The sequence below is a fragment of the Onychostoma macrolepis genome, chromosome 20 (genome assembly GCF_012432095.1).
Source record: "Onychostoma macrolepis isolate SWU-2019 chromosome 20, ASM1243209v1, whole genome shotgun sequence".
In the NCBI taxonomy this organism is placed as follows: domain Eukaryota; kingdom Metazoa; phylum Chordata; class Actinopteri; order Cypriniformes; family Cyprinidae; genus Onychostoma; species Onychostoma macrolepis.
In genome coordinates, this window is record NC_081174.1 from 314,686 (window position 1) to 329,907 (window position 15,222).

General features: G+C 35.6%; 1 protein-coding gene across 1 annotated transcript; it reads right to left on the reverse strand.

Annotated features, from left to right (window-relative positions):
• Window positions 1-197: 197 nt before the first annotated feature.
• On the reverse strand, window positions 198-14,609 carry spint1b (serine peptidase inhibitor, Kunitz type 1 b). Its single transcript, XM_058754847.1, has 10 exons — window positions 13,884-14,609; window positions 12,745-12,902; window positions 12,055-12,196; window positions 5,930-6,100; window positions 4,729-4,764; window positions 4,503-4,628; window positions 4,374-4,421; window positions 2,146-2,316; window positions 1,989-2,057; window positions 198-1,435 (listed from the first exon to the last, which is right to left on the reverse strand). Exons 1-10 carry the CDS (start codon window positions 14,302-14,304, stop codon window positions 1,254-1,256), a joined length of 1,524 nt encoding a protein of 507 aa, XP_058610830.1. The 5' UTR covers window positions 14,305-14,609; the 3' UTR covers window positions 198-1,253.
• Window positions 14,610-15,222: the final 613 nt, after the last annotated feature.

Below are 15,222 nucleotides of genomic sequence, written 5' to 3' on the forward strand. Positions count from 1 at the left end.
TACACTTATATTGTTATAGTAAAACATGGCTGTTTGTGCAAAAAATTTATTTTTATTTTTCCTCGGATGGGTGGGGGGCGCTCAGAGGGGGTCTCGCCCGGAGAGTAATTCAGTGTAGAACCGCCACTGTTCATAACATATAGTAAAAGAAGCTAAATGTTGGTTAATTTAATACAGAACATACCACCGGTTCTTAAAATATGGCACTTGCCATTAATATTAAAAATAGCATTTACACATGAGATTGTCACTACAACTTTCAGAACATAAATGCAAAATTTATGTTAACTCTTTTATTCAAAATAAAAGATTTTATTCATTTATGAAACTCTTTTATTCAAAATCAGAACTCCTGAATCCATGTCCTCACACACCAAATGGCACTTACACTGTTTAAAATACTTAAACATTAGAAAAACAGAAATAATCAGATGTATATCTTAAAGAAACACATCCACCCACAATAAATATTTGACATCTTTTAGTCATTATTTGACACTTTTGACCCATATTGAGAAACACAAAAGCATCAAATGTAGGTTTGTTTATGTTTTGTTTTGTTTTTTTCCCCAGCATTTTAACCTGTCCCATCCCAGTATTCAACAACTGGAATATCACTCAGAGCACTCATATTAAGTTCTCTTCAATAAACATAGCAAAATGCTGGCAAACATTTCAAATTTAGTGCAATAAGAACTCATGGATTTATAGGGCTAATAATACAAACAATATTACATTCCACATATATAAACAATGAATTGTCACACCATAAAAACATATGTAATTTAAAATGTAACAGGAATATTAACATAGCCTAGGTAAATCAAGACATTTCAATTCCCCTCAGAAATAATCAGAATGATAAATGATATGGCTTTATGGGAATCTAAAAGAAAGTTACAATATTTTTTTGTCAAGTGCGAGAATGTAAATTTCTCAGATGGTAGAAGACCATCTATAAGGAGTGATTTCTACCTAAACTCTCTCTTGGGCCACAAACACGGGTCTTATCAATGTAATATAATACACTAATTCTAAAAATCCACATTAAACACCTTGATCATTAAGACCTGAGACAAAAGACCTGGTTCAGTGACCAAAAATTTAAAATGGCATTACGTAAAGGTCAGGAACCCTTAACGGAGTTGCTTAGTTATTAATATGGCCCACTCTACACTGCACTCAGCCTCAGTCTGAGGAGCAGACCATATGGCAGAAAAATGTTAAAGTTTATGGAGCTTTTAAAGATTATGTCATGCTTTGGCAGTGGTGCTGTTGTAGACCAGCTGTTGGTCATTGTCACTGTACACCACTGGAGGACTGCTGGTGGCCACAGGCTGATGACTTTTTCTCTTGTTCTTGAGGAAACAGTAACCCAACACAGCCAGAACGGCCAAGATGGAGATGACCAAAACCACAGCTAGGGCAACAGAAGCTGAGAGGGGAAAAAAGGCAATACACAACATGCATTTCTTTAATTGAAAGCACAGATCTGTCCTATTCACTTTAAGGGCTAGACTATTATTTCCAATTTTTTTCTTTTTTTGAGACATGAGAGAAATCTCTTGTGTTGTGCTGCACCTTCATCTAGACTTCTGAAGGACCCTATTGATTTTTTTTTTTTAATGGTATTCTGGATCATTAACAATATTCAATGTTTACTCCAATATACTCAAATACTCCTGCATTATGTTTATGAATGTTTCTTTTTTTTATCATTTTGATTCATGAAATTTACTCTAAAGTTCTGAAAGTTATTAGAATTTTAAAAAAAAGATAGCTGTTCTGCAAAACAAAAATAAAACCAGCAAATAAAATAAGCTACAATAAAACAAAATAAAATATGATGTTAATGAGTAAGTATAAGGTTTTTTTTTTTTTTGTTAAGTCTGTTATGATCAAAACAGCTGTTAAAAATACCATTAGGATCCTTCCTTCCTCAGAGTAATGATAAATAAGATATATTTGATTGCAAATCCAAAGATTACCTGACTGGCTTTCCCCTAGTTCATCCACCTGTTCCCTTACAAACAATCCTCTGGCAAACACATCATCATCTATAAAGACAGACAGAAATATACATCAAATATAAACTTCAGCCATCATCAATAATATATCTTGTTGAAACTTGTGCACCATTCATACCTGAGACACCTGAGCAGTTGTCCATGCACTTGTCTGATGTCTCAAAGTTGTTCTCATTGCCATCACAGCCACCATAGGTGAAGCGATGGCACTTTTTGTTGAAAGGGTCATAGTACCAACGACTAAAACTGGCTCGACATGAGCCCACAACAGGTGGCTCTGTGCAGTGTGCTATACCGTTATAACACAAATGAGGCATTAGAAGAGAATTAAAGTGGATGAAGAAATTGTATTTACTGCACAAACTGTTGGTGGGATATATAGAACACTCTTTGTTCACATGTTTATCTAGGAGCAATAGTAATATGGGGCGATAATAATAGGCACTAATAAATATTAAAGATATACAATCCACCCAAAAAGTCCAATATGTTGAAACCACATATATAACATGCAGTGTCACGATCAGTTATGTAATGAGAACAAATAGCGTTGACCAATCTTGAAATCAAAAATTTTGCAATGCACAATGTACAATTTGAAAAGGATAATTTGGTCCATTCATCAAACAAAGCAATCAAATGGCTTCAGAAGACTTGGTAAATACGGCATGAGTTGTACAGACTATTTTTGTTTTGTCTTTATTGCAGTTTGACAGCCCCATTCACTTTTTGTTATATACACTGTGTGCAGAATTATTAGGCAAGTTGATATTCTGGTCATATTTTTTTTTCCAAGAACATTTTACCAATTCCAAACCACATCAATCTTAATAACTACTATTGATTTTGTATTTAATAATTTGTAAGTGATATATAATTGTCCATGAAGGCTGATAGTCAGAAACTTCTTATTTCAGGTGTGCAGAATTATTAGGCAGATTTTCCTTTACAGATAAAATGAGCCAAAAAAGAGATTGAACTCAAGAATAAAAGTAAAAAAAAATTATTAAATGTCCATGAGAAGGATGCAATACTAATGCAATAATAGAATTAGCAAAGTTAAGGCATGACCATTGGGCAGCGAAATGCTCATTGGGTCAGCAAGGTCAGAAAAAACAGGTGGAGAGGAAAAGACACGTTAACTGCAAAAGAATTAAGAATCAAGGTGAAGAATTAGTTGAGAAACCATCAGGAACCATTTAGTCTCCAGCACCATCATTTTCCAGAACTGCAACCTTCCTGGAGTCTCCAGAATTACAAGGTGTCAGGTTCTCAGAGACTTTGCTTGGGTAACAAATTCTTTAAAATAACCCTCACTTAATAAGAATAACATGCTGAAGTGAATCTGGCAGTAAGTTTTAGGAGCTCATTTTTAATCAATCCTGCAAGAAGGACTTTTCAGGATAGGAGATGAACTAAAATGAGCTCCCAAAACTTACTGCCAGATTCTGGAAGATAAATTCTTCAAACAGTGGCACAAGAGGATGTGATGCTGGTCCTTCAAGAGTCACTCACAACTTATCCGTCCATAAAGCCTATACAAAATCAGTCTTCATGTATTTCACAACACTTCAGCATGTTATTCTTATTAAGTGAGGGTTATTTTAAAGAATTTTTTACCCAAGCAAAGTCTCTGAGAACCTGACACCTTGTAATTCTGGAGACTCCAGGAAGGTTGCAGTTCTGGAAAATGATGGTGCTGGAGACTAAATGGTTCCTGATGGTTTCTCACCCAATTCTTCACCTTAATTCTTAATTTTTGCAGTTAACGTGTCTTTTCCTCTCCACCTGTTTTTCTGACCTTGCTGACCCAATGAGCATTTCGCTGCCCAATGGTCATGCCTTAACTTTGCTAATTCTATTATTGCATTAGTATTGCATCCTTCTCATGGACATATAATAATTTTTTTTTACTTTTATTCTTGAGTTCAATCTCTTTTTTGGCTCATTTTATCTGTAAAGGAAAATCTGCCTAATAATTCTGCACACCTGAAATAAGAAGTTTCTGACTATCAGCCTTCATGGACAATTATATATCACTTACAAATTATTAAATACAAAATCAATAGTAGTTATTAAGATTGATGTGGTTTGGAATTGGTAAAATGTTCTTGGAAAAAAAATATGACCAGAATATCAACTTGCCTAATAATTCTGCACACAGTGTAGACAAGAATAGGAGATTCTACCAAATTTCTTCTGTGTTCCATGAAAGAAAGAAAACCATAAAGGTTTAAAATGACATGAAAGCAAGTAAATTATGGCAGTTTTATTTTGGGGTGAATTATTTCTTAATGTCAGGCTGCTGGGGCGCATTACAATTTTTAAGCAGTGCATAAAACTCACCTTTTTTATTCACCTCAATCCTTAGAAGTCGAGTCAGGCCATTATTCACTAAAAGGTAAAGGAAGTACATACATTTAAAACCATCGAGTACGTCACAAGGTGTGTGTGTGTGCATGGTAAGTGTCTCACATTGTTCACAGTTCTCCTCATCAGAACCGTCACTGCATTGCTGCTGTTCATCACACTCAAGCTCTTTCTTCACACAGCAGCCATTAGAGCATTTAAATTGGTCTTCTCCACATGACGAAGTACAGTCTGTATCACATAAACAAAAACACAGATTTAGACAACCAACAAATCCCAAGGAAATTTTATACAGTATATTTGGCTGAGGAGAGATCTAAAGTAAACATACCTTCCTTGGGCAGCTTTCTCGTATCTCCAGGTATTACTGCGGACAGACAATATTTGACAAGGCATTACTTCGTAAAATTCTATGAGATACTGAGATTTTATTTGAGGAAATAACTTGAAGGAATAAATATGGTCAAATGTATGTGGGCACCTCCATCTAATTAATAGGTTTGGTTATTCCAATCATTTCTGTGAGGACAAATCTTAATGCCACATCATACAATGGCATTGACCCACCGTCAGTGCCTGCCCTCACTGATGCTCTGGTGTCTGAATGGAGGCAAATCCTGCATTTATATTGTGGATGGTCCAAAGGAGTGGAAGCTATTATAGTAGCAAAGGGAGGCTTTGCCATGCTTTTGAAATTAAAATGATGCTCCACCCAAAAATTTAAATTCTCTCATCATTTACTCAAACTAATACAGCTCCAGATGTATATGCCTTCCTTTCTTCAGATGAACACAAACAAAGGTTTCTAGAAAATTCATCCATCTCCGAATGTCCATATTGGAAGTATATGGAACTTCCAAAGTTAGCGCTTCAAAAACCATGCAAAACAAACAGAACTATAATCCATACAACCCCATTTAATGAATCAATAGGTGTGTGAGAAAAGTACTAAAATTTGAAACTTTTTTTTAAAACCACAGCTGTTCATGAGTTTACGACGTAACTTGTGACAACGCACTTGAGCAAGTTACACAATGCACTCACTGCACGCTTCACAACATGCTGACATTAACATTGATTCATCACATTTTTGCTTGTGGTTTTTGAAGTGGCAACTCACAGAGATGGATTATTTCTCTAAAAATGTCTGTGTTCCACAGAAGTCAATCAGTCATATGCTTTGGGACAGCATGAGGGTGAATAAATGCTGAGAAATTTTTCTTTTTTTGGTGAAGTATTTAAATGTTCAAGACACAAGAGCATCAGAGAGGTCAGGCTTTGAGGTTGTCACTACTCTAATTCATCACCAAGGTCAGTAAACTCTTTCTTTATGGACCCCACTTTTTCCACAGGAGTATTGTCACTTTAGAACACAAAAGGACCTTGACCAAAAATATTCTCTAAAATGTATAGCCATTCCCCCTTTTTCAGCCTTCCTTTTGTTCTGATTGGGGATTGGGGTAGGGTTGTATATGGTGGGTGGGTGGGTGGTATAAAATGTAAAAATGCATGTACAATGAGATGAGCATTACCTATCGTGTTTGTACAGGCACTCAAACACTCCCGTTCAGAGAGATAGTTGTTGCTGTTCTCTTTACATCCTCCAAAGATGAACTGCTCACACTTGCTGGATGCAGCGTTGTAATGCCAACGAGGAAAAGCACCTCGGCAGGGTCCCACCTTTTTAGGGGCCAAACAGTGACCTAATGGGACAAATCAAATAAATGATATGTTAATTCAGTTCTGATGAATGAAAGAATCATGAGGTTTTTGGGATCAAATCAGAATAGGTTTCTTCTGGACAAATAACAACAACAACAACAAAAACAATTTCTATCATTTTACAAATACTGAAGCATTATTCAAAATTAAAATCAAATCATCAAAATTCAATCAAATATGCTTCGGGTTCGATGTTATGGTAACAAGACAAGCAAGAACTAGATGTTTGATCTTATTGGTGTCCAAACTGCAACACTGACACCATATTTGATTTGAGAACTATAACAAAGGTGAAGGTAATCAGTAAAACAACAACAAATTTTAATCTGCCACTCATCATATATTTTTTTCCATGCACATTTTACCATTTCCAAGCCACATAAATCTGAGTAATAGTTAAGATTGTATATAAGCATTTATTGGTGATGTGTAATTGTTCATGAGGGAAGGTGTGGCAAGTGAAAAATGCCTTATATTCAGATGTGCATAATTAGTAGGCAGTTTTTTTTTTGTTTTTTTTTTACAGGTAAAGATATTTAATTGAAACTGAAAGGCCCAAAATTATTAATTGCCAACGAGAATGATGCAACACTGTAACATTTTTAAATTTAAGCCATGACCATCATTAAAATGACATGCCAATGGGTCAACAGGGTTGCAAAAAAAAAAAACAAAGAAAGTTGAGAAGAAAAGACAAAAAAATTAAATTTAAGACAAAGAATTAAGCATGGAACCACCAGGAACTCTTTAGTTTCCAGTGCCATAATTTTCCAGAACTGCAACCTACCTGGAGCGTGCAAAAGAATAAGGTGTCTGTCTCTCAGAGACTTTTCTAAGGTAAGGAAGAATTAATAAGAATCAAAAATGTCATGCAGTGTTATTACTGTAGACAAAAAATTATTGCCTTTGAAATTTTCATATTTTATTCTTGAGCATATTTGTGTTTGCACTCTATAGAGCAGGGGTAGGCAACGTCGGTCCTGCAGAGTTAACTCCAACCCTAATCAAACACACCTGAACAAGCTAATCAAGGGCTTCAGAATTACTAGGGCTGCAGGCAGGTGAGGTTTTTTTCAGGGTTGGAGCTAAACTCTGCAGGACATCGGCACTCCAGGACCGATGTTGCCTACCCCTGCTATAGAGCATTGTAGCTAAGTCTATTGAAGGTCAGAACACAATGGCCACACAATTTTTAATTATACACGATCCGCTCTATGCTGCTCAAAATAGAGTTTCATTCAATCACAGGCTCACTGACTGAGCAGTTTTATACACTTGCAAGTCCTCTGATTATACATTTAGTATAGCTATACTCAAGACTGGTCTCGGTCCCGGTCTCAAGACCATTTTTTTAAGGTCTCAGTATCAACTGCATTTGTACTTCGTCTTGTCTTAGTCTCAGACTGCACTCAGAATTTTATTTCAAGGCGGGGGATGATTTATTTGTCACCATACTGTGATTGATGTAAAATGTCCTGCTTCAAATGCAATCAATACATTTCTAATTTGATTGCTTTTGCTACTGTTGTGCCAAGTCAAAAATCAGTGTGGGATTCCACCTCCAAAATGCTACCAAAAAGAATACAAATACCCCAAAAATTATGAGATTTTTTTTTTAACATGAAATATTTATGCAATATCATAAGAGCAAGAGAACTGCTTTAACGAATGAGCATGATTGCAAACCTGATACTGATTTTATATTAATGTTCCATAAGAGTAACGATTAATATTAAGTGACATTTTGTTCATAGACATAATTTTAAACAAGTATTTGCTCTATTTTGCCAACAAACATAGTTCCAAAGAAATCCATAGCAGAACTGTTGTGAGTTTGAGCATTAAGCCAGCTGGTGCACTTCAGGGTTAATCATGAAAACAAAAACTAAAATAAATAACCAATTAGTATTGTTTTTATTTTAAATATAAAAACTAATAAAAACTACTGAAAATTAAAAATTAAATTCATACAAAATGTAAATAATATAACAGCAAACTAATAAAAAAAAAAACTACTAAAAACTACTATAGAAAGACTGGTGTCATGAAATACTTAAAGACAGATAAGAATAAGAATGACTCTTGTATGACAATATTCTTATATGAAATTACCTCTTGTAACACTGTTTAAAGAATGCATCTTCCTGAAACCCACAGTAGTTTTGTAAGAAATTTGTCTCCCACCCTGAAAAGTCAGTCTAGCTTATTGTTTAATAGCTGCTTACACCTTTACTCCCTCAGGAGCTACTCCTAACTTATCTTTCATTTGTATACACCCATAATAAATGTGGCCAGACCACACCCAAATGCGTGTTCAGTGATCCAATCACAATCAGATCAAAATTGTATCTTGGGAGTATTTACACTGTTCCTTTAATGTGGTCAGATGTGCCCAATTTCAGAAAACACATACAAATGTAAAGAGTCCATGATATTCCTGTCCCTTCAATGTTAGTCTAAAGCCCTATTCGGACGGGACTAACATCTCTGTGTTTATTACAGAGGTGGGAGGGTCTGTTTTGTACATCTGGGCGTTTCAGAGGTCACGCGCTCTGTATGCGTGCATTGCGTGTCATTCGGATTGATTACCATTAGTATAACAGTTTTACTACAAATACCATGGAGAAGTATAGCAAAACCATGTTAATGTGTGGTTGCTTTAGTTTTACTTTAGTTATTTATTTGTAGTAAACCCGTGTTTAATTTTCATAAAGGTATGTAATTAAAACATTATGTAATTGAGTGCAGAAATGAACGCGAGTAATTTTACCTGACGCAGATATTACAATAGCCAGTCTGAATGGTTTACGTGATCTGAATCTTGATTTTATTATTGTTTTTAATTTATTTACTTATTTTTTCCTTGCCGGGAGGCAAATATATCTAACATGAGCGCGGTAAGAGCGTCTACGGTAATTCACGTTGGCCAAAACACACAAGGAAACGCGTTGTGAAAAAAAATCTCACCGGCAATCACAGACATCGCATTCGGACGGGATTAGTTTTCTCAGAGGATCACAGAGTTTGCTGAAAAACAGTAGGTAATTTGCTCTGGAATTATTACTGAGGTTGTGTGAGAAAAACACAGACATGGCAGATTCGGACGGGATTAAAATCACCAAGTACGTCTGTGAAACACACATTTCTCTAACGACCCCCTGTAAAACTAGTCCCGTCCGAATAGGGCTTAAGGGACTTTTTGTTTTCCCACCTGGTGAAAGTCACATGGTTTAGAAAGTAACAGTAGAGCCACACTAAATTGGGATAGCAGTCATGAGCTTATTACTAGGGTTAGCGATTTGAGCAAACACACAAGTATATGTAATATTAATCAAAATAATAATAATGCAAGCACATCACTCTCAGAAATAAAAGGTGATGCCACAGAATCACAATTTTGGTTTCCCCAAAAAGATTTTAAATGAATAGTTCTTAAATCATTTTTTTCTTAATGTGAAAACATTTTAATAACCTAAAAAAACATTTTCCACTATAAAGAACCTCATGGAACAATCAATGCCAATACTGGAGCTTATACTGTAAGTGCACTAGTAAGAAAAAGAAAATAAATTGGACAGCACGTCTCAAATATGTAATTTGCACAAGGAAATGAAAGAAAATGTAGAATTGAGTGTGCAAATACAACCAGGCAAATAGGGCTGGATACATGCAGTTGTTAGCATGAATAACATGACCAGACATGTTCCTTTCAGTTACTTCTTTGCAAGTTCATTGTTGAAGTTCAAGTTATTGTTGAAGCATGCACGTGGGATGAACCGTTTTGGCACGTTCAAAATGCAGGGGTGTATGTAAAGTTCCAAAGGGGCTCAAGGGATTGTCTACATTATTGTTTGACCCAGTGGTGGGCATTTTGAGTTTCATCATTCATACTCCCACAGTATCACCATATGTCCCAGAAAGAATTCAGAGCCAAACTTTTAGTAAAAGGAGAATATCTTCATTCCTGTGGCATTTCATCACAAGTTCATTCATGACAAGACAATGATCTAACAGGTGCATACGATACCCACAAACACTGTTCTTAATTATGTTTACTGAAAACAGACAAATATAAACATTTCTGAAACAAAATGAACATTTTTGGAGCAAAATTTGGTAAGACTTTATTGATGATATATTGCATTAAGTATATTTGTCTTACTTTGTATTATTGAGAGTGCTTGAGAAATTTAAAAAACATACTATTACCATACTAAAAACATACTACCGCTATTACCATTGTTTTTCATCTCAATCTGTTTGTTATACACACATGAATGAGGTATCAAATCGTTCTGGCTTATTGAGAATTCTGCTACTTTTATAAGCAACAGTGCATATAACGTTTGGGTAGAGTATGGTAGGGTATCTTTCCAGTACGAAAGATAATAACTGGTACTAAATAAGCATTACGCTATCAAAAGAGAAATCAATTCAGCACTCCCACACTGTCTGACAGGCTGAGAAAACGCAGGCAAGCTTCCAAATCAGTGGATAAGAACATTATAGTAGTGGTCTCTTTTAACAAGCACCTTTCAGTCACATTCTAGCAGCAGAACATATAGAGATCTATATAGCATAAAGAACATATAGACAACTAGTTTGTAACTATCAACCTGGTTACTGGTTCACCCTAGCAACCATCCAGAGGAGCCTAGCAACTGTGTGATATTCTGGTGCTTGTTTATGTTTGTATAGAGACATGAGGTGCGGCTCAACTGGCAACAACCAACCAAAGACCTAGGTTAGCAACCACCCAGAACACACTAGCAACAGTCTAGCAACCACATAGCAATACCTAGCAACCAACCAGAGTAGGGCAGCCACTGTAGCAACCACATTTGTAAGCACCCAGAATACACTATCAACTGCACAGTGTTCCCATGACAGGCACCACTTACATTAATTTCCTTCAGAAAATGTCCATGTTATTATTTTAGCTAATACTTTTGGCAATTCCCCAAAGTAAATATATGTATGTGTAAAGTTGTTTAATGGAATATCATTATCTTACAAAAACGACATGTTCCATCACACAAATGTGCTGCTGTAGTCATGAACCAGACATGGATGTGTCACATAAACAGGGTGATTAGACAGTGAGTAAAAAGCGTTTGCATGCAATGATTCAACAGCTGTTAAAACGGACCTCATTTCTTCCGTGGATTCATTCTTCAGTCATTTTACTATAAAATACTTTGATATATATTTCCCCTCCTGCTGCCCCCCTTCTCCACCTTCATATTTTTCCCTCTTTGTTAGGCAAGAACAAAATGTCATTTGCGACATATTTACTGAAGGTTGAGGTTACAGAAGAGAATGCTACGAGATAATTTATCTTAACAGTTTGCTGTAATTCATTAATATGTCTTTGCTGGGGGTGTGTTGTGCGTTTACGCAGAGCAGTTATCCTTATACTGCACAACTGTGACTCAAAGCCAGCAACACGTCAAACCGGTTCTGCACATTTGCATAGGGAGCGGTAAGGTCTCTCACACAATAAAAACAGAGAGAGAGAGTCATCCCCAACCCATCACTACATTATTTGTAAAATGTGCTTTACCTTAATCTTCTTTATTTTTTTACTAATACAGTTCGTCATAAGAGACAGCAATATTCATAGTACACATTACACAATGCTATTTTAAAGTATAAACTACATTAGTATAAAACTTTTCTGTATGTTAAATATATCAACATAAAGCTCTGTTCATTTCCAAGTTTATTTTCCAGGTTAAAAAAATACTACGGTATTCTCAAACATCTACAAAGATGACAGATAAGAGAACAACAGCATAACAACGACTGAATACTAATAAGTTAGCACTATAGTTTGTTTTTCCATTTACTTCTCATTAATAGTGAGATAAATATTTATTTATGAAGGTATAAGCCTAGGAGTGGGTGAGCAAAGCAAAATAAAAATAATACTCACGCTCAGATTGCTCAGGAGTGAGAACCAAGAGAGTGACTTGAGCAGAATCAGAATTCTGTGCTGAATCCGTCACGGTCAGTTTGAACTTATACACCCCAGGTACCAACTTGAACACCTTCACCTGGTCTGGCAGCTCAGTTTTCTGTTGAACAGATAATTAGATTTAGATCAGATATTGGGTATCATTATGCTTTAAAAAAAAAAAGCTGTCGACTAGTGAGTCATCAATGACTAACATGAGCAAATCTATTGCCTCTTGACATCCAGTCTGGGTCTTGAAGCCAAAGCGGTTTAGAACAAATGCTCTAAATTAGCATTTCATCCCACAGAAATGATCATTAGTCCTTATTACAGGGATAGTAAACTGTATCATTATTTACTCATGCTGTTCCTCAACTGTATGCAATAGAAAATAATATTTTGATGTTGAATGTTGATAATCAAACAGTGTTGGTTGCCATTGACTTCTGCATGGACCGGGGGGGTTATTTTCTACATAAAGATAGTCATACAGGTTTGGAACGACATGAGGGTGAGTAAATAATGACAGAATTTGCTTTTTTAAGATGACAAAGAAATAATCCCTTAAAAGCACCTTAATTAATTTTAACATCATAACCGGAAACATAATTACCTGACAACAATAATATCATAACATATCAGCTCATACGCTAGAATCCAATGTAATACCTCTATATGGACAGATTTATCTCCACTGATGAGGCTCCATTCGTAGTCGATGATCTTCCTATCATCCCAACTCTCAATGCCATTCAGCAATACCTCCTCATTAGGCTGGACCACCAAATCCCTTCCAGCATTGGCAATGGGCGGTTTGTCCTTCCCACCTGAAGAAAAATATCAATGATATTCCAGTCACTAGTCAATAGACACTGCTGAAGAATGTACATGACTTAAAATAACAAAAGAATAGTTACTGTGTGATAATATACACATTCATATCATGGTCATATGCATTTTGAAATGACAGTCACTCAGATTTAAAAAATGAAAATAAATTAGTTGGCATAATTACACCTTGCTAGATTAAAGACAAAAAAGCAGTCTTTTATATGCCTAAAAATGAAAAAAAAAAAAAAAAACCTGACGTATCTTTACAATAGAACCCTCTAGAGAACCTCTAGGTACCTTTTTGAAAAGGGCTGGAATAAGTTTTTGAATAAGTTCCTGCAAAAATTCTAATGAAAGTCAACAGTTCTTCCAATAATGGCATCATAAATCCAAAATGTAGGAGTACACTATTTTTCTAACGTGGCAATCTGAGGGACCTTAAATATATATATTTAGAACAGATGAATGGAATCAGCCCCTGTACACACACAAAATTAAAAAGTTGCACAAATAAGATAATTATAATTCTTAAAGTCTTTAAACTGAAGGTGGCCATGTTTGTTAACATTCATTTATTAATATATTATTTTTCAATATTTTACTATTGTAACAATAATTAGCTATAGTACACTGATGCTGAAGTACTTGGACAAAACAAGCTGAAAAGTTGCAACAAGTTTATTACTGTATTGTGATGTATTTCTAAGTGAAATGACATCAAAAAACAAAGGGGGAAAAAAACATAGGGTAAGACTTGATTAAATTTACTGGTTATTGACTGGATTGTGAAAAGTCAGCACTGTGTGGACTGAAGAAGGCAGATCTGAGTGCCACTGCCTTAACTGTTGCACAGCCTTGCATTCATCAGACACATCCAGTGAGTCATTTGACAGGAAGAGCAAGTTATGACATTTTGAAATATATATATATATATAGAGAGAGAGAGAGAGAGAGAGAGAGCAAAGAATAAAGTTTACCACTTTTGCGGCCGATCAGGTAATATTCATAGACTGAATCCATTATATAATTTGTGAAGCCCTTCTTCTGAATAAATCGACAGACATATCTTTGCTTATATAAGCAGTTGAAGAGAAAGCAGCTGCTGTTGGATCCCTTCTCGCGCCCGTCTTCTATGAAGACCAAGTTGCATCTGGAATCTCTGCAGCACGCAGCAATGCACGCGTTCCTGTGCGCGAAGCTCGGGTTTGACAGGAAAACGGCCCCATCCTCAATCGACTCTTCCGTGTCGAGAACGAAGTCATCCCGACCGATCCTGAAAGGTTGTACACACTGGCCCTGTGCTGATGTGAGTTTGTCCACTGTGCTGCTCTGTGTTTCTCCGCCATGAACACCGAGAATAAAAACCAAGGCAGCGAAAAGAAAACGCCACGAGTCCATTTTTGTTTAATTTAAAAGTATCCTGGTGTGAGGTATATATTTCTTAAAAATTCGCCAATCCACTTCAGCTGTACTGTCAGGTAAAAATCTAGATCAGTCGCTTAGCATTGTTTCCTATAAAAAAAAATATATATATATTTGTTCAAAGTGTTTCCTGTCGAAAGCTGTCAACAGCAACACATTCATCTGATTTCTACCTGCTTCAGAGCTCAGGTGTGTTGTTTCACCTGTGAAAGCAAGGAAATAAAACAGTGACGTAATCTGCGGTCGTGTCTCAATTCTTTGTGATTAGCCCTACATAGACAGCATTTTAGCTAGACACACTAACACTCGCGCACACACACTCATGTTTGTTTCTACAGCTATCTTTATGGGGACTTGCCATAGACATAGGCCTATATATATGTCCTATGGTGTGACATGCAAAAATGTAGAAAAGAAAAACTTAACATACAAATAACATGAGAAAAATGTATCTTCATTCTTAGAGCTACAAATAGCATGGGAGAGGTTTATCTTCAATGTTAGAGGTTATTTTATTTTTTTAATTTGTTCACATTTTTCAGTCACACCTTGATACTTCAACTACCCATATATACAGTATATTATATATATATATATATATATATATATATATATTAGTCTGATCTAACAATATTTTCTATCCACTAAACCTAAACCTACCCTCACAGAATTTTTACATTTTCAGATAATCATCATTTAGTATTTTTAATTAATTTTTCCTGACGAAAATGTTAGGTCTTACTATCCTTCTGAGGACAATTGGCACCCACAATGAAGTAAAAACCTTTATACACACACACACACACACACACACCAAAGACATAGGCCTAATGTTTTTGGGGACACTTAATTTCTAGCGATTATCGATTTGATTGCACAGATACTATTTAAACT